We start from the raw sequence: 23,323 nt of genomic DNA on the forward strand, positions 1-23,323 counted from the left end.
GTATGAAACCAGTGAACAGGTATCCAAGAGACTCGACCCATGACCACTCCAGTACTCCCAGATAGCAAGTTCCATAACCGTAAATCTAACGACCTGCAAGCATGTAGACAAGTGTGTCAGACGACGCTGGTGAGTTCAAAGTTTGTTATCACGTTTAGTTACCAAGTGTAAGTTTAAAGCTTTTCAGAAATACAATGTCGTTAATAACTTGAGTACCGCAAGATGGCTCCAGATTATTTTCCCTTCCCCAATGCTCTATCAAACATTGGTCGAGTGGTTAAGGTAATTAGTTCACGCCCGTCTTCCCCGGTATGGTGTGAGGGTGCCAAACCTAATAGCGCTATCAACTAATAACCCTGTTGCCTCCTCGGCAACCAATTCGGTATATGATGGGACTTAAATGATAGATATGAGTGTATTAACCAACACCCCGGGTTTAACATTCCAGTCAAACCCATTTACCTGACATTCCTCCCCGGAATATTTACTAGATGTCCCTCCCGGGACGCATGCTTGGAAAAATAACACTGAACTCACCTTAGATTTGCTCGGTATATTAAGTTACCTGTTCCAGTTAGTCAACCAACCCTACCTTGGTTAAAAATACTATCAGTTTAATAATCAACCAAGTCACATATTATGCACAGATTGTATTCATCAAAAGGTCACTATATAACATGTAGCAGGTACTCAGATTGTATTCATAAACACCAATATCCATTTACATATTCAACATACGCAGTTTCACTATACTGCCCATTAGTTCCTTTGCAGCATCCTTACGAAGAATCAATCTTCGTGGGATGCCTTCACGGCGAAGGTCCTTCATGGCAACGTACCCTCACATCGACGAACCTTCATGGTGAAGAATCATTCTTCGCCGAGAGGAAGTGTGACGAAGGTTCCTAATGGTTCGTCAACGACCAGCCGACGAAGAATCAGTTCTTCGTCGACCACTGATTCTTCGTTGGGGGTGCTCTTCATCGCACCACTCATCAGACGGTTACCAATCCATGTATTTCGTAACAACCGTTAGCAAACGATTAGCATGATTCACAGATCAACAACATTTCATAGTAACATCAAAGAACATCTCATAGTAACATCAAACAACATCTCATAGTAACAGTTCCTTTCTTGAAATCAACTTCATAAACAACAAATAATCTGATCAATCATCATCCATTCGAACATTTAATCGGACCGATAAACTAGCGGATTCTAATGCTAGCATGCAACCCTAGCCATCCAATAAATCATCACACAATTAGTTACATCCAATTCATGGTCATAATTTTCGTTAACACACCTGCTAGTATTAAACCGTAATCAATCATCTAACAAAACAACATCAGAAGTATAGAACACTATCAACAAGAGAACGCTAACTGTGATATCGAATTAGGTTGCTCGGGATGAAGGGTTTCGAGAACCCAAAGCCGTCGTTGCATAGGAGAGAGAGAGAGAGTTCTAGGGTTTGCCGTTTGAGTTTTTTCAGGTTATGCACGAGTATACAAATGAAATAACCTTAAAACCATACCGGGTCGCTAATGGATCTGGGCCGGAAACCTATTTGGGCGAAGAACCTGTTCGACGAAGTATCTCTTGGCGAAGGACCCATCCTTCACCGAAAAGTGTTGTGACGAAGGCTCCACTCTTCGTCGAAGAGTGTTGTGACGAACACCCCATTCTTCTTCGCCTTGGGTTTCCATTTCACATTAACCATTAAACATTACACATTTAATCAACCAAGCATCAGGATACTTTAATCATTCAAATAAACTACACATGACATCACATAAAACAAATTATAAAAACAGGATTGTGAAACAAGTAATGCGTAGAGGAAAGACCTTGAAATCTCGGGTTCTCACATTTCTGGTTGCTGAAGCAGGCCTGAGGGTTTCTGATACTCTACCTTGACTTTCGCACAAGTCAAACATTTACTCACATACGTTGCGGTGTGAGCTTTCATCTTCGGCCACCAATATAAAACCTTGAGGTCCTGATACATCTTATCCGAACCCAGGTGAACAGAGTATCGAGACTTGTGCGCTTCGTCCATCACGAGCTCTCTAAGATTACCATAAAAAGGAACCCATATCCGTTCCATCAAATAATAAATGCCATCAGATCTCTCCACGAGTCATTTCTGCATGCCCCGCAAATATTCAGCTTCCAGTTTCTCTACCTTCAATGCTTCAATCTGAGCCAAACGGATCTGATCAGGTAGATTAGAGTGGATAGTGAGCTGTAGAGCGCGAACACGCTTGGGTTTCGTTTCCTTACGATTAAGGGAATCAGCAACAACGTTAGCTTTACCCGGGCGGTACTTGATTGCACAATCGTAGTCGTTTAAGAGTTCTACCTGGCAACGCTGTCGCATATTCAATTCCTTATGATCAAAGATATGCTGAAGGCTCTTGTGGTCGGTATAAATAGTACAATTAGTACCGTACAAGTAATGCCTACAGATTTTTAACGCAAAGACCACTGCCTCCAACTCTAAGTCGTGAGTCGTGTAATTCTTCTCATGAACCTTCAACTGTCGAGAAGCGTACGCTATCACCTTCTCGCGTTGCATTAGCACAGAATCGAGACCCTGAATAGAAGCATCACAATATACCACAAAATCCTCAGTACCTTCAAGTAAAGACAAGATCGGTGCACTGGCGAGTTTTTGTTTCAAGAGTTGGAAGGCATCCTCCTGCTTCGTCCCCCAAGAATATACAACGCCTTTCTGTGTTAATGCGATGAGAGGTTGAGCGATCTTCGAGAAGTCTTTAATAAATCTACGATAGTACCCAGCGAGACCAAGAAATTGTTGCACCTCTGAAGGATTCTTCAGTGCCGCCCAATTTTTGATAGCGTCAATCTTAGCAGGATCCACGTGTATCCCCGTTTCGTTAACAATGTGGCCAAGCAAGTGTACTTCTTGAATCCAGAAATCACACTTAGAGAATTTCGCGTAGAGTTGCTCCTTCCTCAGGAGCTCCAAGATAAGACGCAAGTATCGCTCTTGGTCCTCCTTGCTCTTAGAATAGATCAAAATGTCATCGATAAAGACAATGACGAAGTCGTCAAGATACGGTTTGCAAACACGATTCATAAGGTCCATGAAAACCGCTGGTGCATTTGTCAACCCTAATGGCATAACCAGAAACTCATAATGGCCATACCACGTTCGAAAAGCTGTTTTTGGAACATCGTCCTCTCGGACTCTCATCTGATGATAGCCCGATCTTAAGTTAATTTTTGAGTAGAAGCTTGACCCTTGCAGCTGGTCAAACAGATCATCAAAGCAAGGCAAGGGACAACGGTTCTTGATTGTCACTTTGTTAAGCTCACGGTAATCTATACACATACGAAAGGACCCGTCTTTCTTCTTCATAAACAGAACTGGGGCTCCCTAAGGCGAAGAACTGGGTCGGATAAAACCTCTATCCAACAGTTCTTGGAGTTGGTTAGACAGTTCTTGCAACTCTCCTGGTGCAAGACGATAAGGAGCACGAGCAATCGGGGCTGCTCTTGGTGTAAGGTCAATCTGAAATTCCACCTGACGGTGTGGAGGTAGACCAGGTAATTCTTCAGGAAATACATCAGAAAACTCATGAACAATTGGCAGGTCTTCGATTTTCCTTTCTTCAGGCTGAGTATCAGTAACAAGTGCTAAAATAGCAGGGTAGCCCTTTCGTACACACTTCTGGGCTTTCATGGCTGAGATAATGCCAACCATTGCACCGCTATGATGACCTTTAACCGACAGAGATTCTCCACTTTGGAGAGGGATACGTATGATTTTCTCCTTACAAAGGATTTCCGCTTGGTACTTAGAAAACCAATCCATTCCAACGACTACATTGAAGCTTCCAAGAGTAACGAGAAGTAGGTCAATGTCGAACACTTGACCCATAAGATCGAGTTTACACCCAAAAAGAACATGTGAAGCTTCAATCGATTTTCCATCAGCTAATTCTACTACGTGTTTGTTTACAAGAGGTGTAGGAGTCAACCCTAACTGACGATTGAACCCCAAAGACACATAACTCCAATCAGCACTAGAGTCGAATAAAAAAGAAGCAAATAGATTGTTTACAGAAAACGTACTAGTCACCACGTTGCCATCATTCCTAGCTTCCCCAGCACCAATAGTAAACACTCTTCTACGCGCACCATTCCCACCATTGTTACCGTTGTTGTTGTTCCCAGTATTGTTGTTATTATTACCAGCATTCTGATTCAGTTGAGTGCAATCCCGCCAAAAAATGACCCTTGTCTCCACACTGAAAACACCCCTTGCGATTTTCCCGGTTCTGTTGAGGCTGTTGCCTTTCCTGTTGCTGCGGCTGCTGCTGTGGGGGTTGTTGTTGCTGCTGTTTTGGGAATTGGGCCCTGCAATCTCTAGCCATATGGCCCACCTTGTTGCACCTGTGACAGACCCGGGTGCACGGCCCACGATGGTGGAAGTTGCACTTGTTACACTTTGGTTGTTTCCCTGCGTAAGAACCCTGATTCGAGTTGTTGGTCTGATTCTGATTAACTGTGGACGACTGACTAAAACTGTGGTTGCTGCCGTTGTCCAGCTTCTTCTGTGACTGATTCGAGTTGGACACCTTGTCCGCATCATTCCATTTACATTTGTTGTCAGTAGCAGGAGTAGTGGTTGTAGTAGTAGCAGCAGTAGTAACAGAAACATGTGGTGGTTGCGAGCCACGCTCCACCTCCTGATCTGTGATCTTGTGGGCTAAGCGGATGATTCGAGGCAAGTTGTCTAGATTTGCTGCAGTGACTAAACCCTTGACCTGTGGTGCTATACCATTGATGTACAACTCGATCCTATGGTGGGGTGGTCGTGATAGGTTGGGACACATGTTCGCGAGCTCATGAGACCGTTTCGTGTACGCTTCGCTCTCGGACCCTGCCATCTTCAAATTGTAGTATTCGTTCTCCAACTTTTGGATTTCATCACGAGGGCAGTACTCTTCTCTCATCAGTTCTTTAAAATCATCCCTAGTAGTTGCATTCGCCATTTCAATGCCCAGCATTTGGACTTGGGCATTCCACCAAGTCAAGGCGCCATCTTCGAGTGTGCCTGAAGCAAACTTCACTCTGTCCCTAGCAAGACAGTTACACATAGCAAAGACTGACTCTGCCTTCTCAAACCAATGAAGCAGTCCCACAGCTCCTTCAGTACCACTGAACGTCTGTGGCTTAGAATCCATGAACGTCTTAAACGTGCAAACAGGCAGATTGTTCTGATTCTGATTCACTTGCTGACCTAAGGACGAAAGGAAATACAACACACGAGTAAGAATCGAGTACGCGACTCCAGAGTAAAGAGTATTTGGCACATATCATACCAGCCTGCTGAGCTGCTAGGGCCTCAGCCACACGAATATTGATCAGGTCGGTTAATTTAGCCTGAGACATAACAATGTTGCCACGTCCACCGCCGCAGCCTCCACCACGTCCACCATTTCATCCGCTCATGATTCTATATGAGAAGAGTGGAAAGGGTTAAGGGTCGAAATTGAATACAAGTCAAACATCACTATGGCTTCTACAGATTACTGTGTTCTATTTCTATGCCAAACAACGGAACAGAACCCCCTACACACTCGTTAAGCCACACTGGGACTCACATGCACCCGACATTATTATTATGTGTGTACCCATAACAACAATGCGATTTGCATGTTTATCTTAGCTCCTCCCAACTCGTGCTAAAAGGTTCCTCAAATTCGAGTAGCAAGACAAAAGACACCATAACATAGATCATGAAGGTTTAGAGGAGTTTCACACTATCAAACACATAACATAGGCTAGTAACACAGGAACTCATACTGTAGTGCTAAGTGTGCATTCACATGCATTGCTGGACATAAGTGTACACTAGTTATGCTGTGCAATAAGTAAACGAGAGACGAACCTTGCAGTCTAGAGCTAAGTGTCATGGTCGATTTCTGAACTGTTCGGTTATAGTCTGGTTTAAAAAAAACGTTTTAAAACCTATTTCACTATAACCAGTGGCTCTGATACCAAACTGTCACACCCCCAAAATACCACATGTGGAAACCCCGCTAGGCGTGTGATGTACCAGGATCTAGCCACCAATCACATTGAACTAATGTCAAGATATTCTACAAAGTTTCCATTCATAATGATAAAACATTCATAAACATAATCCAAGTTTAACATGTTCAGCGGAAGCATAAGATAAGTCATCATTCAATGTTTCAAAACCAAATAGAGGAAAACCAAATATATTGTTATGTGTTCTCAAAAGACTCGACCCATGACCACTCCAGCAATCCCAGACGGCAAGTTCCTCGTCCATAGCATCTAATGACCTGCGAGCATGCAACAAGTGTATCAGACAACGCTGGTGAGTTCATAGTTTTACGAAAACGTTAATTGCCAAATGTTTAGTTCAGTTTATTGATAATGTTGATAATAACTCGAGTACCGTACAAGATGGCTCTAGATTGTTTTGCCCGTCCCCAATGCCCCCTATCTAAGCATTGGTCATGATTAAGGTCATTAGTTCACGTCCGTCCTCTTAGGTACAGTGTGAGGTTGCCAAGCCTAATAGCGCTATCAACTAATACCCCGTTACCTCTCAAGTAACTAATTCGGTATAAGATGGGATTTAAAGTAATAGGAAGTGAGTGCATTATCTAACATCCCAGTTTTTACCCAAAAGACTTATTCCTCTCAGGAATACCCATTGATTGTCCCACCCACCGGGACGCCTGCTCAAGAGAAATGAACTCACCTTAGTTTTGCTCGGTTTGTTAAGTTACCCGTTCCAAGTTAATCAACCAAACCCTACCGTGGTTACCAACGAAATCAGTTTCATAATCAATTAAGTCACGTATTTTCACAGATTGCATTCGTCGCACAGATCACCGTATATCACATAGCAAGTACTCTATTCTCATACAAGTCCACATCCCATGTGCATGACACATAATAACTTTTAACAGATGAGTTGGTTACTCACACGAGCCAAATCAGGTTCCTTATTCTCTATTAATATTATTAACATGCATCAAATATAGTTTTTTAAACATAAACATTCATCACAAATTATTTGAAACCTTATGTTATATGGACACATTAGCTGTTTTAAACAGTTCTGCATGTTTGATCTTTTATAGAATCCTCACGAAGAACCAGTCCTTCGTGGGATACTCTCATGGCGAAGAACCCTCCAGGCGAAGAACCATGTTTCGTCGAGAAATGATGGTGGCGAAGAACCTTAGTTGTTCGTCGAATGCCAGTCAACGAAGAATCAGTTCTTCGTCGACCTGGGTTCTTCGTTGGGGAGTCCTTCGTCGCTGCACCTCAACAATTACATGCTTTCCTTCTGTGATTCCCCACTACTCTCGTAACAACAGTTAACAGATCAAACGACACAATTTAGCACGTTCTAATACGCGTTCAAACAACCGTAATTGTAGTAGTTCATCAACAACATAAACACTAATCAGATTATGTGGTTTACGATAACTGATATGCTGGAAGTGGGTTAATTAAAACAACTAAAATTACCCTAATTCTAGACTCTCTAAGCTTTAAATTTATAAAACTAAGACTCTCTAAACCCTAAACCACACAACTGGCAAGTGTACCGATCGGTGTAGTATAGCCTAAGGAAGTCCGAGTATCGAACCCAAGAGACTCTACTGATTACGCTAACGACTCTATCTAGACTTAGACTGACACGGACTTAACTAATTGTTTATTTGATTGGGGGGGGGGGGGGTTTCTAAATATCCTAAAAATATAATTGAAAATAAACTAACTAGACGAACCAGACGCAACTCACACGAAGGTTGAACTCAAGGATGGGGAAGGAACTACCTAGACAGGAATCCTGATTGCTTTTAGTTATGAGTATAATTGGAAGTTGTCTGCTATGGAACCGGGATCTTAAAATTCTCACATCTCGGGAAATCTAAGGACCCCTAACCCTTCTCAAGAGCACGCTAAGATCCCCTAAAGGTTGCTAAATTACCGGTTATTAGACTCCTTTACAAGACATCTAATGGGTTTATAAAAGTATCCTAAAAGGCTCACCCCCTTACGAGATCTAAACCTAGGATAGGCTTGTTTTCTCAGCTAGACTTGCTAGACAGCAGCCAAAAGGTTAACTTCCTAAGAAGGACCCACCTTACGGTTTAATCACTTAGACCTAACAATAATCTCGCACCTTACAGCTATTGACGATTAGTAGAGCACTTGCTTTTATAAGATTACCAATTATTACTTCTAAGGTTACTTAATCGATTTTCACCCTAAAGGATTAAAGATTTATTATGTGATATAGACACTCACCAAAACCTAAAACCCTAGCCTGACTCTATTCTGTGATAAAGACCGTCACCAAGAATCGAACGAAGCAATAATCAATACTCAAACAACATCAAGCACGCAAACACATCTAACCGATAGAACAAGCCGTTTACAATTTATAAACAATCCATAGCATTCAAAAATCCAATATATAATTAAAACATCTAGCAATCATTCAACCATATCTAGGTAGTTAAAGAAAATTAGCCAAGAACCATAGTCACTAAAAAGAAATAAGTCTCAAATAAATAACAAATCATGTTCATTGGTTCGAATAACATAAAGTAAATTAAAACCAAAACACTAACTCGTTGTGAACCTGGACTTGAATCTTTGATCGCGGCTTTGAATCTTGAACCAATCCTTTTTCTTTTCTCTTCTTGATCGCAGCCTCCCAATCGACTTAAATTCTTCTTCGTGCGTCCCCCAAAAATTGCCGTCTGATGATGCTCTCCCCAAACAATAATAAGATGCCCTTTTATTTAGAACCCAATTCACGTTCTCACAACCTGGATTGTTAGCGGATCATGGCCATCAAGGTGGGCCAGCCTCATAATTTCCATCGGCCCACTTAAAACAAGCAAATAGGGACAGTGGCTTCCTATAATGATGTTGGACTTCACCTTCCTCTCGTTAATATTATTTCTATGGTCAACTCCTTTTGTGCACTGTTGCTTTCCAATAATGGGAAATTAAAATAATGGGAAATCCCCAACTCTTGTTCGAAATATATAAATTCCTCAAGCTGTTGTCAATTGTTCTTTTTTTTCAAAATAATCATAGGCTGCCTTTCTAAAGAGATAGTGTCATCAGTCCACTCGCAGAAAATAGTGGCAATTTTACTTCGGTCCCTGGCACCTTACTCTGCCCAACTGGCGGGTCATTTCCATATTACTCGTTTTTGCTCCATTTGCACCAGGACCTGGCAAAACACAAAATAATATTAAAGACTACTAAAAACTAAATAAAACAAATAAAAGCTATACAATAATTATACAATTTACACGGGACAAATATGTGTATTTTACCACTTATCAAATATCCCCACACTTAACCTTTTTTCGTCCCCGAAAAAGAATTATGCAAACGGAATCATAGTCAAGATAGTCGTTCGGGCCAAAAGCTTATGTTAATTAATTAAAATCGAGACATGTGTTAGTTGCGATTGCAAGTATTCGATCCTCTTAAACCCAAACTCGATTCCAAGCCCTTATCATGCAATTTAGGTTCAAATATGGGTCAATCCACCTAGGGTCTCACACTAGAAATCGCATGCCCATCTAATCCCACCTCAAACTTATAGGACAAAGAGAACGATCATGGACCAATTCCCAACCGTTTTATATCAAAACCAAGAGAGTTTACGATCAAACAAATTTTTTTTTCTTCTTTTTTTCTTTTTTTTTTCTTTTTTTTTCCTCTCTCGTGAGTCTAGACGGTGCTTTCCCAAAACAAGAGGCAGTCCGGCTGTAGAGTCGCTATCCCCAACCACAGACTACTTAGCTTCGGTACTCTTTATTATTATTTTTTTTTCTTTTCTGCTTTGCACGGTCGATTTCACACACCCTAGCGGTAATCCGGCTGTAGAGTCACTATCCCCAACCCAGACTACATAGGAATGGCTACTTTCATTTAGTTTCTAGCTCACTTTTATTCTATTTATTTTTTTCATGATCACAAACTCTAACGGTATTAACTTATAACGGTGCCCCTTATGTTATTATCGGCGGTTTCAATTTCCCCACTTTTCCTAGATGAGAACCCACTAGTAGACCGACATTAGGTATATTAAGATCAAAGGAACCTAGAACCGAATCGAGCCTACCCGCGCATCCCAAACTAGACACAAGCTCAATTAAATTATCTCATATTATTATTATTTGAACCCGAACAAGAACCCGACTTTTCTATCATTTTCCGTTTTTTATTTTGCAAACTTCTTATTTCAAAAGACATTTTTTGATTTTTTCAAATTTTTTTTTTCAATTTTTTTTTTGAATTTTTTTTTTGTATTTTTTTTCTTTTTGTGACTCAAGACACTACTAACTAGACACTAAACGATAGTTTCCATCCCCACACTTAAACTTTACATTGCCCTCAATGTAAGATGGAAACCGACTCAAAAAAACTAAAAATAAATAAGAAATAAAAAATAAAGGGCAAATCGGAAAGGACTTAGCTGGTTTAATCAAAGCGTACGCTTCAAAGCTCTCATCCAATCCAGCTCGATCGTATAGCATTTCGTTCGCGATCGGCTTTGACACTGACTGGTACACTTGATAAATGCCTGAAATTCGAACAGCAGCTCCAAAATCACCCGAATGGAGATTGAGTACGGGTGGTACGTATTCAAACCTGCATAAACAAAAACAAGAAAAAACCAAAGCAGTACCGACTAAAAAAAAAACGACTCAAAATCTACTAACTAAGACTCAATATACAGAAACTATGACTCTATACAAACTCTATAAAACCTCCCAACACTTGACTTTAATCAGGAGGCTTTTCCTTGACTTGAACCCGGTCTAACCCATTTAATTCCACCCGTTTCTTATAAACATTTAAAAATTTTACGGTGGAATTATAAAATGATTTTAAAAATTTTAATGGGTTAGAACACAAAAATTTGAACTTACCTGGCAGGAGCCGCTAAAACACGATCCCAGGTGTTCTTCTCATTGCCTTCTCCCGTGGTTTTGAACTTTTTCTTGCATTTGCTATCAGTACCACGGGCCAGCTGTGGTGTTCTTCCTCTTCCACCACCACTTCATCTTTTTTGTTGTCCGTCATTGGGTTTCTTGCAAGTAAAGCTTCTAAATATGCGAGGTCCCCCTCCGGATGAAATGTACCCACTTCTTTATCTACAGGCAAACCCTCTAACTCATCCGCAAATTCTCTCTCCCAAAACAGCTCATCCTCACTTTCCTCGTCCACTTCATCTGACAAATCCCATATTAGTTCGGTGGGATAAGACTCATCATCAGAGACATCCAGGTCAATAGGATTACCTGCCATTAAGAGAGTAGAAAGAGCAGAACAAGGTAGAGAGGAAAAAAAATAACTAAAAAAATTACACAACTATACAAGTAGCACAGATTTGTCAATTAAGTCTAATCAAAGCTAATAAACGCAATCACCAAGAGTCCCCGGCAACGGCGCCAAAAACTTGATGTGCTGGAAGTGGGTTAATTAAAACAACTAAAATTACCCTAATTCTAGACTCTATAAGCTTTAAATTTGTAAAACTAAGACTCTCTAACCCCTAAACCACACAACCGGCAAGTGTACCGATCGGTGTAGTATAGCCTAAGGAAGTCCGAGTATCGAACCCAAGAGACTCTACTGATTACGCTAACGACTCTATCTAGACTTAGACTGACACGGACTTAACTAATTGTTTATTTGATGTGTGGGGGGGGGGGTTCTAAATATCCTAAAAATATAATTGAAAATAAACTAACTAGATGAACCAGACGCAACTCACACGAAGGTTGAACTCAAGGATGGGGAAGGAACTACCTAGACAGGAATCCTGATTGCTTTTAGTTATGAGTATAATTGGAAGTTGTCTGCTATGGAACCGGGATCTTAAAATTCTCACCTCTCGGGAAATCTAAGGACCCCTAACCCTTCTCAAGAGCACGCTAAGATCCCCTAAAGGTTGCTAAATTACCGGTTATTAGACTCCTTTACAAGACATCTAATGGGTTTATAAAAGTATCCTAAAAGGCTCACCCCCTTACGAGATCTAAACCTAGGATAGGCTTGTTTTCTCAGCTAGACTTGCTAGACAGCAGCCAAAAGGTTAACTTCCTAAGAAGGACCCACCTTACGGTTTAATCACTTAGACCTAACAATAATCTCGCACCTTACAGCTATTGACGATTAGTAGAGCACTTGATTTTATAAGATTACCAATTATTACTTCTAAGGTTACTTACTCGATTTTCACCCTAAAGGATTAAAGATGTATTATGTGATATAGACACTCACCAAAACCTAAAACCCTAGCCCGACTCTATTCTGTGATAAAGACCGTCACCAAGAATCGAACGAAGCAATAATCAATACTCAAACAACATCAAGCACGCAAACACATCTAACCGATAGAACAAGCCGTTTACAATTTATAAACAATCCATAGCATTCAAAAATCCAATATATAATTAAAACATCTAGCAATCATTCAACCATATCTAGGTAGTTAAAGAAAATTAGCCAAGAACCATAGTCACTAAAAAGAAATAAGTCTCAAATAAATAACAAATCATGTTCATTGGTTCGAATAACATAAAGTAAATTAAAACCAAAACACTAACTCGTTGTGAACCTGGACTTGAATCTTTGATCGCGGCTTTGAATCTTGAACCAATCCTTTTTCTTTTCTCTTCTTGATCGCAGCCTCCCAATCGACTTAAATTCTTCTTCGTGCGTCCCCCAAAAATTGCCGTCTGATGATGCTCTCCCCAAACAATAATAAGATGCCCTTTTATTTAGAACCCAATTCACGTTCTCACAACCTGGATTGTTAGCGGATCATGGCCATCAAGGTGGGCCAGCCTCATAATTTCCATCGGCCCACTTAAAACAAGCAAATAGGGACAGTGGCTTCCTATAATGATGTTGGACTTCACCTTCCTCTCGTTAATATTATTTCTATGGTCAACTCCTTTTGTGCACTGTTGCTTTCCAATAATGGGAAATTAAAATAATGGGAAATCCCCAACTCTTGTTCGAAATATATAAATTCCTCAAGCTGTTGTCAATTGTTCTTTTTTTTCAAAATAATCATAGGCTGCCTTTCTAATGAGATAGTGTCATCAGTCCACTCGCAGAAAATAGTGGCAATTTTACTTCGGTCCCTGGCACCCCACTCTGCCCAACTGGCGGGTCATTTCCATATTACTCGTTTTTGCTCCATTTGCACCAGGACCTGGCAAAACACAAAATAATATTAAAGACTACTAAAAACTAAATAAAACAAATAAAAGCTATACAATAATTATACAATTTACACGGGACAAATATGTGTATTTTACCACTTATCAATAACCCTAATCATCGTTTAACAGTTTAATACTCACATTCCCTAATCGAGTCAAACCACCATAATTCCAATGAACACACAACACTATACAAACCCTAGTTTTCATGTTAAATCTAAACCACAATAACAATTTATTTATACTTTCTAATACTCATCAGTTTATGTATAACAGTTCTAGATTATCAATATAACATCAAGTATACTTCTAGATTAACCATACAGTTTGTCGCAACGGAGTATTCATCGAGATCTCTACTAATATGAAAACCTAAATACTCATAGGAAATCATCACTACACGAAATCACGTATCGGGTATTAATCAAATGAACGAAAACAAGACACTAACCTTGAGGTAAGATAAATAAGTGGTGTTTAGGATTAGAGAGTTTTGAATGAGGGTGGAGCAGCTGCCGTCAATCACTAGGGTTTGCAACAGGGTGAATTTTGTGAGATAACAAAACCATATGCATGTATATGCTCGAATAAGTGAACCGGGCCCCTCATGGGCTTCGAAGAGATTTGCGCCAGAGCCCTTTCCGGCGAAAAACCTTCTTGGCGGAGAACCCTTCTTCGTCAAGGAGTGGTTGTGACAAAGAACCCTAGTTCTTCGTCAAAGAGAGTCAACGAAGAAATAGTTCTTCGTCGACTTGAGTTCTTCGTCGATATGAGTGTGGTATGCACATATTACGACTAAACATTAAACAATTCCTAAGTTTTCATGCAACAACCAAACATAACAATACTTTAATCATTCATATACAAGGCACATGATACAACGTAAAACGATTTGTGAAAACAAGATTGTGAAACAAGTGATGCATAGAGGAAAGACCTTGAAATCTCGGGTTGTCACATCATCCGCAACTTGAAAGAAATTTCATCCCGAAATTTGATAAGTAATCCAAAGCGGCAGAGTGTTAGATCAGGATAACTGTGGATTTTCCTCGGGTGCCACATCATCCCCAACTTGAAAGGGAATTTTGTCCCGAAATTCACCAGTTGTATCAGGATTAGATTGATCAGTTGGGAATAGTTGAGGATACTTGAGCTTCATCTGATCCTCGTGTTCCCACATGAACTCCGGTCCACGCCTTGAGTTCCAACGGACTCTCACGATCGGGATTCGACTATGCTTACGGACCATACTTCCCGATCCATAATTTCGATGGGTTCTTCGACAAACTACAATTTGTCGTCGATCTTTAGTTCTTGGAGTGTTACCACAAGTGTTTCATCGGACAAACACTTCTTTATTTGTGAAACATGGAAGACACCATGAGCATTACCCAACTCAGCAGGTAACTCAAGCTTCTAGGCAACTTTACCAATTCATTCCAGAATTTTGAATGGCCCGACATAACGCGGATTAAGCTTGCCGCGTTTCCCAAAGCGTACCACACCCTTCTAGGGTGAGACTTTTAACATAACACGATCGCCTACAACGAACTCTAAAGGTTTCCTATGCTAGTCAGCGTAGCTTTTCTGACGGTCGCGCACTGCCGCCATACGGTTTCTAATCTGGACAATCTTCTCTGAAGTTTCAACTACAAGTTCCGGACCTGTGATCTGGCTATCACCCACCTCAGCCCAACAAAGAGGAGAACGACATTTCCGCCCGTACAATGCTTCGAACGGAGCTTCCTGGATGCTGGTATGGTAACTGTTGTTATTGGAGAACTCTATCAACGGAAAGTGTTTCTCCCAACCCTTACCAAAATCGATCACGCATGCTCGCAACATATCTTCAGGTGTCTGGATGGTTCGTTCACTTTGACCATTCGTCTGTGGGTGATAAGTAGTACTCATGTCGAGATGAGATCCGAAAGATTTATGCATCGACTGCCACAAATCGGATATGAATAGCGGGTCGCGATCAGAAATAATTAAGGTTGGCACCTCGCGCCTAGAAACCACCTCCTTTAGATAAACAGGAGCAAGTTGGGACTTATCAGTTTCCTTGATTGCTAGGAAGTGCGCTGACTTCGTGAGACGGTCAACGATCACCCAGATGGTATCGTTTCCGTTTTGAGTTATTGGCAAACTAGTGGCGAAATCCATAGCAATTTGATCCCATTTCCAGAAGGGTATTTCTTGTCACACCCCCAAAATACCACATGCGGAAACACCGCGAGGCGTGTGACGTACCAGGTTCCAGCCACCAAGCGCATTGAACTATAACAAGATATTAAATAAAAGTTTCCATTTATTTCATAAAGTAATTGAAAATCACAACTTAAAACCAATACGTTTAGCGGAAGCATAATGTAAATCGTTATTCAAATGTTTCAAAACAAATGTACGAAACCAGTGAACAGGTATCCAAGAGACTCGACCCATGACCACTCCAGCACTCCCAGATAGCAAGTTCCATAACCATAAATCTAACGACCTGCAAGCATGCAGACAAGTGTGTCAGACGACACTGGTGAGTTCAAAGTTTGTTATCACGTTTAGTTAGGAAGTGTAAGTTTAAAGCTTTTCAGAAAGACAATGTCGTTAATAACTCTAGTACCGCAAGATGGCTCCAGATTATTTGCCCTTCCCCAATGCTCTATCAAACATTGGTCGAGTGGTTAAGGTAATTAGCTCACGCCCGTCCTCCCCGGTACGGTGTGAGGGTGCCAAACCTAATAGTGCTATCAACTAATAACCCCGTTGCCTCCCCGGCAACCAATTCAGTATATGATGGGACTTAAATGATAGATATGAGTGTATTAACCAACATCCCAGGTTTAACATTCCAGTCAAATCCATTTACCCGACATTCCTCCCCTGAATATTTACCAGATGTCCCTCCCGGGACGCATGCTTGGAAAAATAGCAATGAACACACCTTAGATTTGCTCGGTATATTAAGTTACCCGTTCCAGTTAGTCAACCAACCCTACCGTGGTTAACAATACTATCAGTTTCATAATCAACCAAGTCACATATTTCAGACAGATTGCATTCATCAAAAGGTCACTGTATAACATGTAGCAGGTACTCAGATTGTATTCATAAACACCAATATCCATTTACATATTCAACATACACAGTTTCACTGTACTGCCCATTAGTTCCTTTGCAGCATCCTTACGAAGAATCAATCTTCGTGGGATGCCTTCACGGCGAAGGTCCTTCATGGCGACGAACCCACACATCAACGAACCTTCTTGGAGAAGAATCATTCTTCGTCGGGTGGAAGTGTGACGAAGGTTCCTAATGGTTCGTCAAAGACATGCCAACAAAGAATCAGTTCTTCGTCGACCACTGATTCTTCGTTGGAGGTGCTATTCGCCATACCACTCATCAGACGGTTACCAATCCATGTATTTCGTAACAACAATTTGCAAACTGTTAGCATGATTCACAGATCAACAACATCTCATAGTAACATCAAAGAACATCTCATAGTAACATCAAACAACATCTCATAGTAACATCAAACAACATCTCATAGTAATAGTTCCATTCATGAAATCAACTTCATAAACAACAAATAATCTGATCAATCATCATCCATTCGAACATTTAATCAGACCGATAAAGTAACAGATTCTAATGCTAGCATGCAACCCTAGCCATCCAATAAATCATCACACAATTCGTTACATCAAATTCATGGTCATAATTTTCGTTAACACACCTACTAGTATTAAACCCTAATCAATCATCTAACAAAACAACATCAGAAGTATAGCACACTATCAACAAGAGAACGCTAACCGTGATATTGAAGTGATTAGGTTACTCAGGATGAAGGGTTTCGAGAACCCAAAGCCGTCGTCGCACACGAGAGAGAGAGAGAGAGTTCTAGGGTTTGTCATTTGAGTTTTTGCAGGTTTTGCACGAGTATACAAATGAAATAACCTTAACACCATACTAGGCCACTAATAGATCTGGGCCGCTAACCTTTTTGGGAGAAGAACCTGTTCAACGAAGTATCTCTTGGAGAAGGACCCATCCTTTGCCGAAAAGTGTTGTGACGAAGGCTCCACTCTTCGTCGAAGAGTGTTGTGATAAAGACCCCATTCTTCGTTGCCTTGGGTTTCCATTACTTATTAACCATTAAACATTAAACATTTAATCAACCAAGCATCAGGATACTTTAATCATTCAAATAAACTACACTTGACATCACATAAAACAAATTGTAAAAACAGGATTGTGAAACTAGTAATGAGTAGAGGAAAGACTTTGAAATCTCAGGTTGTCACATCATCCCCAAGTTGAAAGAAATTTTGTCCCGAAATTTGATAAGTAATCCAAAGTAGCACGGTGTTAGATCAGGATGACTGTGGATTTTCCCCAGGTGCCACATCATCCCCAACTTGAAAGGGAATAGTTGAGGATACTTGAGCTTCATCTGATCCTCGCGTTCCCACGTGAACTCTGGTCCACGTCTTGAGTTCCAACGAACCCTCACGATCGGAATTCGACTATGCTTACAGACCTTGACTTCCCAATCCATAATTTCGATGGGTTCTTCGACGAACTGCAATTTGTCGTTGATTTTCAGCTCTTGAAACGGTACCACAAGTGTTTCATCGGACAAGCACTTCTTTAGTTGCGACACGTGGAAGACATGATGAACGTTACCCAACTCAGCAGCTAACTCGAGCTTGTAGGCCACTTTATCGATTCGTTCCAGAATTTTGAAAGACCCTACATAACGCGGATTTAGCTTGTCGCGTTTCCTAAACCGCACCACACCTTTCCAGGGTGAGACTTTCAACATGACACGATCGCCGACAACGAACTCTAAAGGTTTCCTACGCTTGTCAGTGTAGCTTTTCTGACGGTCGCGCACTGCCGCCATACGATTCCTGATCTGAACAATCTTCTCTGAAGTTTCAAGTACAAGCTCCGGACCTATGATCTGGATGTCACCCCCCTCAGCCGAACAGAGAGGAGAACTGCATTTCCGTCCGTACAATGCTTCGAATGGAGCTGCCTGAATACTGGAATGGTAACTGTTGTTATAAGATAACTCTATCAAACGTAGGTGTTTCTCCCACCCTTTACCGAAATCAATCACACATGCTCGCAGCATGTCTTCAAGTGTCTGGATGGTTCGTTCGCTTTGACCATCCGTCTGTGGGTGATATGCAGTGCTCATGTCGAGACATGAGCTGAATGATTTATGCATTGATTACCACAAATCCGATATAAAACGTGGGTCATGATCCGAGATAATAGAGGTTGGCACCCCGTGCCTAGAAACCACTTATTTAAGATAAACGGCAGTAAGTTGTGAGAACTTATCCATTTCCTTGATTGCTAGAAAGTGTGCTGACTTTGTGAGACGATCAACGATCACCCAGATGGTATCGTTTCCGTTTTGAGTTCTTGGCAACCTAGTGACGAAATCCAGAGCTATTTGCTCCCATTTCCACATGGGTATCTCTGGTTGCTGGAGCAATCCAGACGGTTTCTGGTATTCCACTTTGACTTTAGCACAAGTCAGACATTTACTCACATACGTCACGATGTGAGCTTTCATCTTCGGCCACCAATACATGAATTTTAGATCCTGACACATCTTATCAGAACCTAGGTGAACAGAGTATCGAGAGTTGTGCGCTTCGTCCATCACAAGATCTCTAAGATTACCAAACAAAGGGACCTATATCCGCTCCATGAAATAGAAAATATCATCAGATCTCTCTACACGTCGTTTCTCCATGCCCCCCAAGTACTATGCTTTAAGGTTTTCTTCTTTCAGTGCTTCAGTTTGAGCAGAGCGGATCTGGTCAGGGAGGTATGAGTGAATAGTGAGCTGTAAGGCTCGCACACTGTCACACCCCGACCGCGTTAAAACAACAAACCGCGGCAGAAACATCGGGGAGTGTCGTAACAGAATCATTGTTTCACAACACATGGGTTCAAGTTTCGTTTTATTGAATTAAGTTTATTACATTGAATTGAAATTAGATACAAAAAATGAACAAATTGACTTTCATTAATTATTAAGTCACTAAGGCCTCGTCCATTCCAATGTGAGTATGCACCAATATCATCATCAAACATCATCAACTATGGTACCTGAAATATATGTTAAAATACGTCAGCATAAAAATGCCGGCGAGTACATAGGTTTAGTGTGAGTGTCAGATTCATGGCTCGTTTACTTGTTGAAATAACTCGAACAACTTCATTAATCAATATTAGAAAACCTAGTTTTGTAAAATGTTTGTATTGTAAATTGAAATAACCAAGTCAAAACAGATTTGTTATAGTTTATAAAACCTCGATGCCATGAATCTTAACTCAAAACATTTGTTTATGTAAACCCGGATCGTAAATCGTTTTTGTAATAAAACTCAAATGGTTTATATTGTTAGAAAAACCTTGTAATGTAACTTCGTTTTGAAAACATTTGCCCAAGTGATCTAGATAACGCAACGATATATAATGTGTTAAAAGCACTTATATATAGGAAGTACCAGCGGCGTGTCCACCATGCTTTTATCACATTACACCCGCCTCGTTACCTAATCACTTCCCTAACCCAATGGTTCAAATAGTTCAAATAGTTCACATAGATCAAATAGTTCCAAATGGTTCAAACAGTTCAAATAGTTCACATAGATCAAATAGTTCCAATTGGTTCAAACAGTTCAAATAGTTCAGATAGTTTAATATAAACCATATTATTTGTTTAGAAAACTCGAAATCGTTTAGCACATATGAATCACCCCAAAACAGTTTAAAACGGTAAAAGAGGGGAACTATTTACTCACTTGAGAATGCTTAGAAGTCTTGAAATAACAACCAAGCAAAGCTAGAAGGATCACGGAATCAATCGGCACCTAATATAGGTAACTACCTTAATAAACCGGGCCTAATTTGGAAGATCAGATAGAATGAGGTCTTGTAAGCCAAATGAGTGTTGGCACTCATATAGTATAGTTTAACAAAGCCTACATTCTAAAACGGAAGCTATCCTATGTGCTTATGACCCATTACGACCCGTTTAGGTAGCTTATGCTACTTTAAAGCGTCGTTCGCGTAAAACGCGTTCGGACCGCCTAACTAGTCCTATGATAAGTATTATATGCCTTAACAAGTCCAATAATGTTGCCTAATCAGTTTAGATGTCAAAATTTAGGTTATATATGCTTAGAATGAATTTATGCGCAAAAAGGGCATTTTGGTCATTTTCCTAAGGCATATAAACTACCTATCATACAACTAACTAAACGAAGTGACCATAAGGTATAACCTCGGAAGGTTATTCCCTATATAACTATGGTCACAAAATATGTTTGGTCGGATCCTAATGATTGACCAAACGGGTCGGGTTCGATAGTCTAAGCGGTTGGTTAGACCGCTTATCTTACGACCCTATATAAGTACTAAACTAAAAGTGACGAGCTAAACATGTTAAAACATGTTTACGTAAGTTAGAAAACAAGTTTGATATCAAAACAAAGGGTTTTGATACCCAAGAATAGTTTGGTTGCAAAATACGCATAAACGCGTATTTTGACCGAAACTATGACTCGTCACTATGCCTAAATAATGTGGTAATCAGTAGGTATAATCATAAAGGACTATGACCATCGTGATTACGCTCGTTGCGAAGTTCAGATGAACTTCGTATTGACCAAAGACTAGTCAAAGCAGAAAGTCAAACACCGTTTGACTTTCACGCTTAAAAACGCATAAAAGCATGAAAGAAACTTACAAAGGGTCCAAGCTAGGATGTTTTGATTCAAAACTACTCAGGTATCAAGTATACACTTCAACTTAGAGCAGAATGAATCAGATTGTGAGCTGAATGAATGAAACATGATGGGTATATATAGATTTTGGAGAACCGTTAGGATTGTTTCTCGTAATTCGTGCCTTGATCTTGACCCTCCATGTGTAGTCCATGGTTTAGAAAACAAGTTTGATATCAAAACAAAGGGTTTTGATACCCAAGAATAGTTTGGTTGCAAAATACGCATAAACGCGTATTTTGACCGAAACTATGACTCGTCACTATGCCTAAATAATGTGGTAATCAGTAGGTATAATCCTAAAGGACTATGACCATCGTGATTACGCTCGTTGCGAAGTTCAAACGAACTTCGTATTGACCAAAGACTAGTCAAAGCAGAAAGTCAAACACCGTTTGACTTTGACGCTTAAAAACGCATAAAAGCAAGAAAGAAACTTACAAAGGGTCCAAGCTAGGATGTTTTGGTTCAAAACTACTCAGGTATGAAGTATATACTTCAACTTAGAGCAGAATGAATCAGATTGTGAGCTGAATGAATGAAACATGATGGGTATATATAGATTTTGGAGAACCGTTAAGATTGTTTCTCGTAATTCGTGCCTTGATCTTGACCCTCCATGTGTAGTCCATGGTTTATAATACAATGGGACACTCAAAAACCATCCATAGAATGAAGAAACCATGTCCAAAAAACCTTAAACCAGCTGCTGGAACAAATTCAATGAATCTGATCTGCTACTCTGTCGCGACGCGCGTAGAAATATCCCTCATCTTATGCGGCCCGCGAGGGCATGTTTGGCAGATTGGCAGAAATGGTCCCTGAATGTGTAAAACTTGATTTTTGATGCATTTTTGACACGTTTAAGCCTCGTTAACCCCATTTCAAGGCTCTACAATGAAGTTAAAGTTTAGGAAACTTAAAATATGCTCAAAAACATCTCGGATGTTGGTTCATTTGGTCGTACGGTTGCGTTGTTCGGTTAATTACGACGAAGCACGAACGGACGCGAAAAACGATCCAAATTACGCGACGAATGGAATTTTAGCATGCCAATCACTGAAATAAAATATTTCAATGATTAAAAAAATTTTTGGATGTCCGGATATAATCAGAACGTAAGATATGCGCGAAAATGCAAACTTGTGCACTTTTTGACGCTTTTAGTCCCTGTTTGACCAAAAGTTTATTTCTTGCACACCGAACCCCTCAAAGCCTATTTCTAAGCTATGTAAGAGATATTTATGGTATGTTTAACTTATGATCAAGTTCCGGGGTGTTCGTTACTATTCAATTCGGTATACATTTGCAGTTTGACGCAAATAGTCCCTGCAATCGAATAAACTTGATATCGACACACCAAACCCTCCAAAACTTATTTCTAAGTTATGTAAAGGTTATTTAAGGTATGTTAAGCCTATGTAACTATTCTGGAGTGTTTGTTGAATTAAACTGATTACGTTTACGCATCAGTTCGCGTATTACCTTCTAGAAAGCGATTTAAAGCTCTAAATCGAACAAGAATTGATATGTGAAAATGATACACATATTTATACAAATCTCAAGTATGAAACACAATATTTCATTGATTTGGTATTTGTTTGATGGTCGTAGTGACACAGATGTCACACACACGCTTAGGTTTTGCCTCCTTTCGACTAAGGGCATCAGCTACAACGTTAGCTTTGCCAGGATGATACTTGATGGCACAATCGTAATCATTTAAGAGTTCCACCCAGCGACGCTGTCGCATGTTTAACTCATTTTGGTCGAAGATATGCTGAAGGCTCCTGTGGTCGGTATAAATAGTGCACTTAGTACCGTACAGGTAATGCCTCCAGATTTTCAACGTGAAAATCACGGCCCCCAACTCTAAGTCATTAGTGGTGTAGTTCTTCTCATGAACCTTCAGCTGTCGAGAAGCATAAGCTATCACCTTCTCGCGTTGCATCAGCACGCAACCGAGACACTGAATAGAAGCATTACAGTACACCACAAAGTCCTCGGTACCCTCAGGTAAAGACAAGATTGGTGCACTGCAGAGTTTTTGTTTCAACAACTGGAAAGCATCTTCTTGTTTCGTTCCCCATGAGTAAACAACGCCTTTCTGTGTCAACGAGGTAAGAGGTTGAGCGATCTTTGAGAAGTCTTTGATAAATCTGCGATAGTACCCAGCAAGACCAAGAAATTGTCACACCCTGATAGCAT

At 40.4% G+C, this 23,323-nt stretch overlaps 1 protein-coding gene across 1 annotated transcript; it reads right to left on the reverse strand.

Annotated features, from left to right (window-relative positions):
• Positions 1-2,146: 2,146 nt before the first annotated feature.
• Positions 2,147-5,430, reverse strand: LOC110881132. Its single transcript, XM_022129492.1, has 4 exons — positions 5,361-5,430; positions 4,228-5,278; positions 3,905-4,058; positions 2,147-2,377 (listed from the first exon to the last, which is right to left on the reverse strand). Exons 1-4 carry the CDS (start codon positions 5,428-5,430, stop codon positions 2,147-2,149), a joined length of 1,506 nt encoding a protein of 501 aa, XP_021985184.1.
• Positions 5,431-23,323: the final 17,893 nt, after the last annotated feature.

This window comes from Helianthus annuus, chromosome 11 (genome assembly GCF_002127325.2).
Source record: "Helianthus annuus cultivar XRQ/B chromosome 11, HanXRQr2.0-SUNRISE, whole genome shotgun sequence".
Classification (NCBI taxonomy): Eukaryota; Viridiplantae; Streptophyta; class Magnoliopsida; order Asterales; family Asteraceae; genus Helianthus; species Helianthus annuus.

Coding starts and splice junctions, on each gene's coding strand:
- LOC110881132 (XM_022129492.1), bottom strand. CDS start 5,430: ATGTCTCAGGCTAAATTAACCGACCTGATCAATATTCGTGTGGCTGAG. Junction 4,059..4,227: donor TCAACTGAATCAGAATGCTG/GTAATAATAACA, acceptor ATTCGACTCTAG/TGCTGATTGGAGTTATGTGT. Junction 2,378..3,904: donor AACTCGATCTTATGGGTCAA/GTGTTCGACATT, acceptor AATATGCGACAG/CGTTGCCAGGTAGAACTCTT.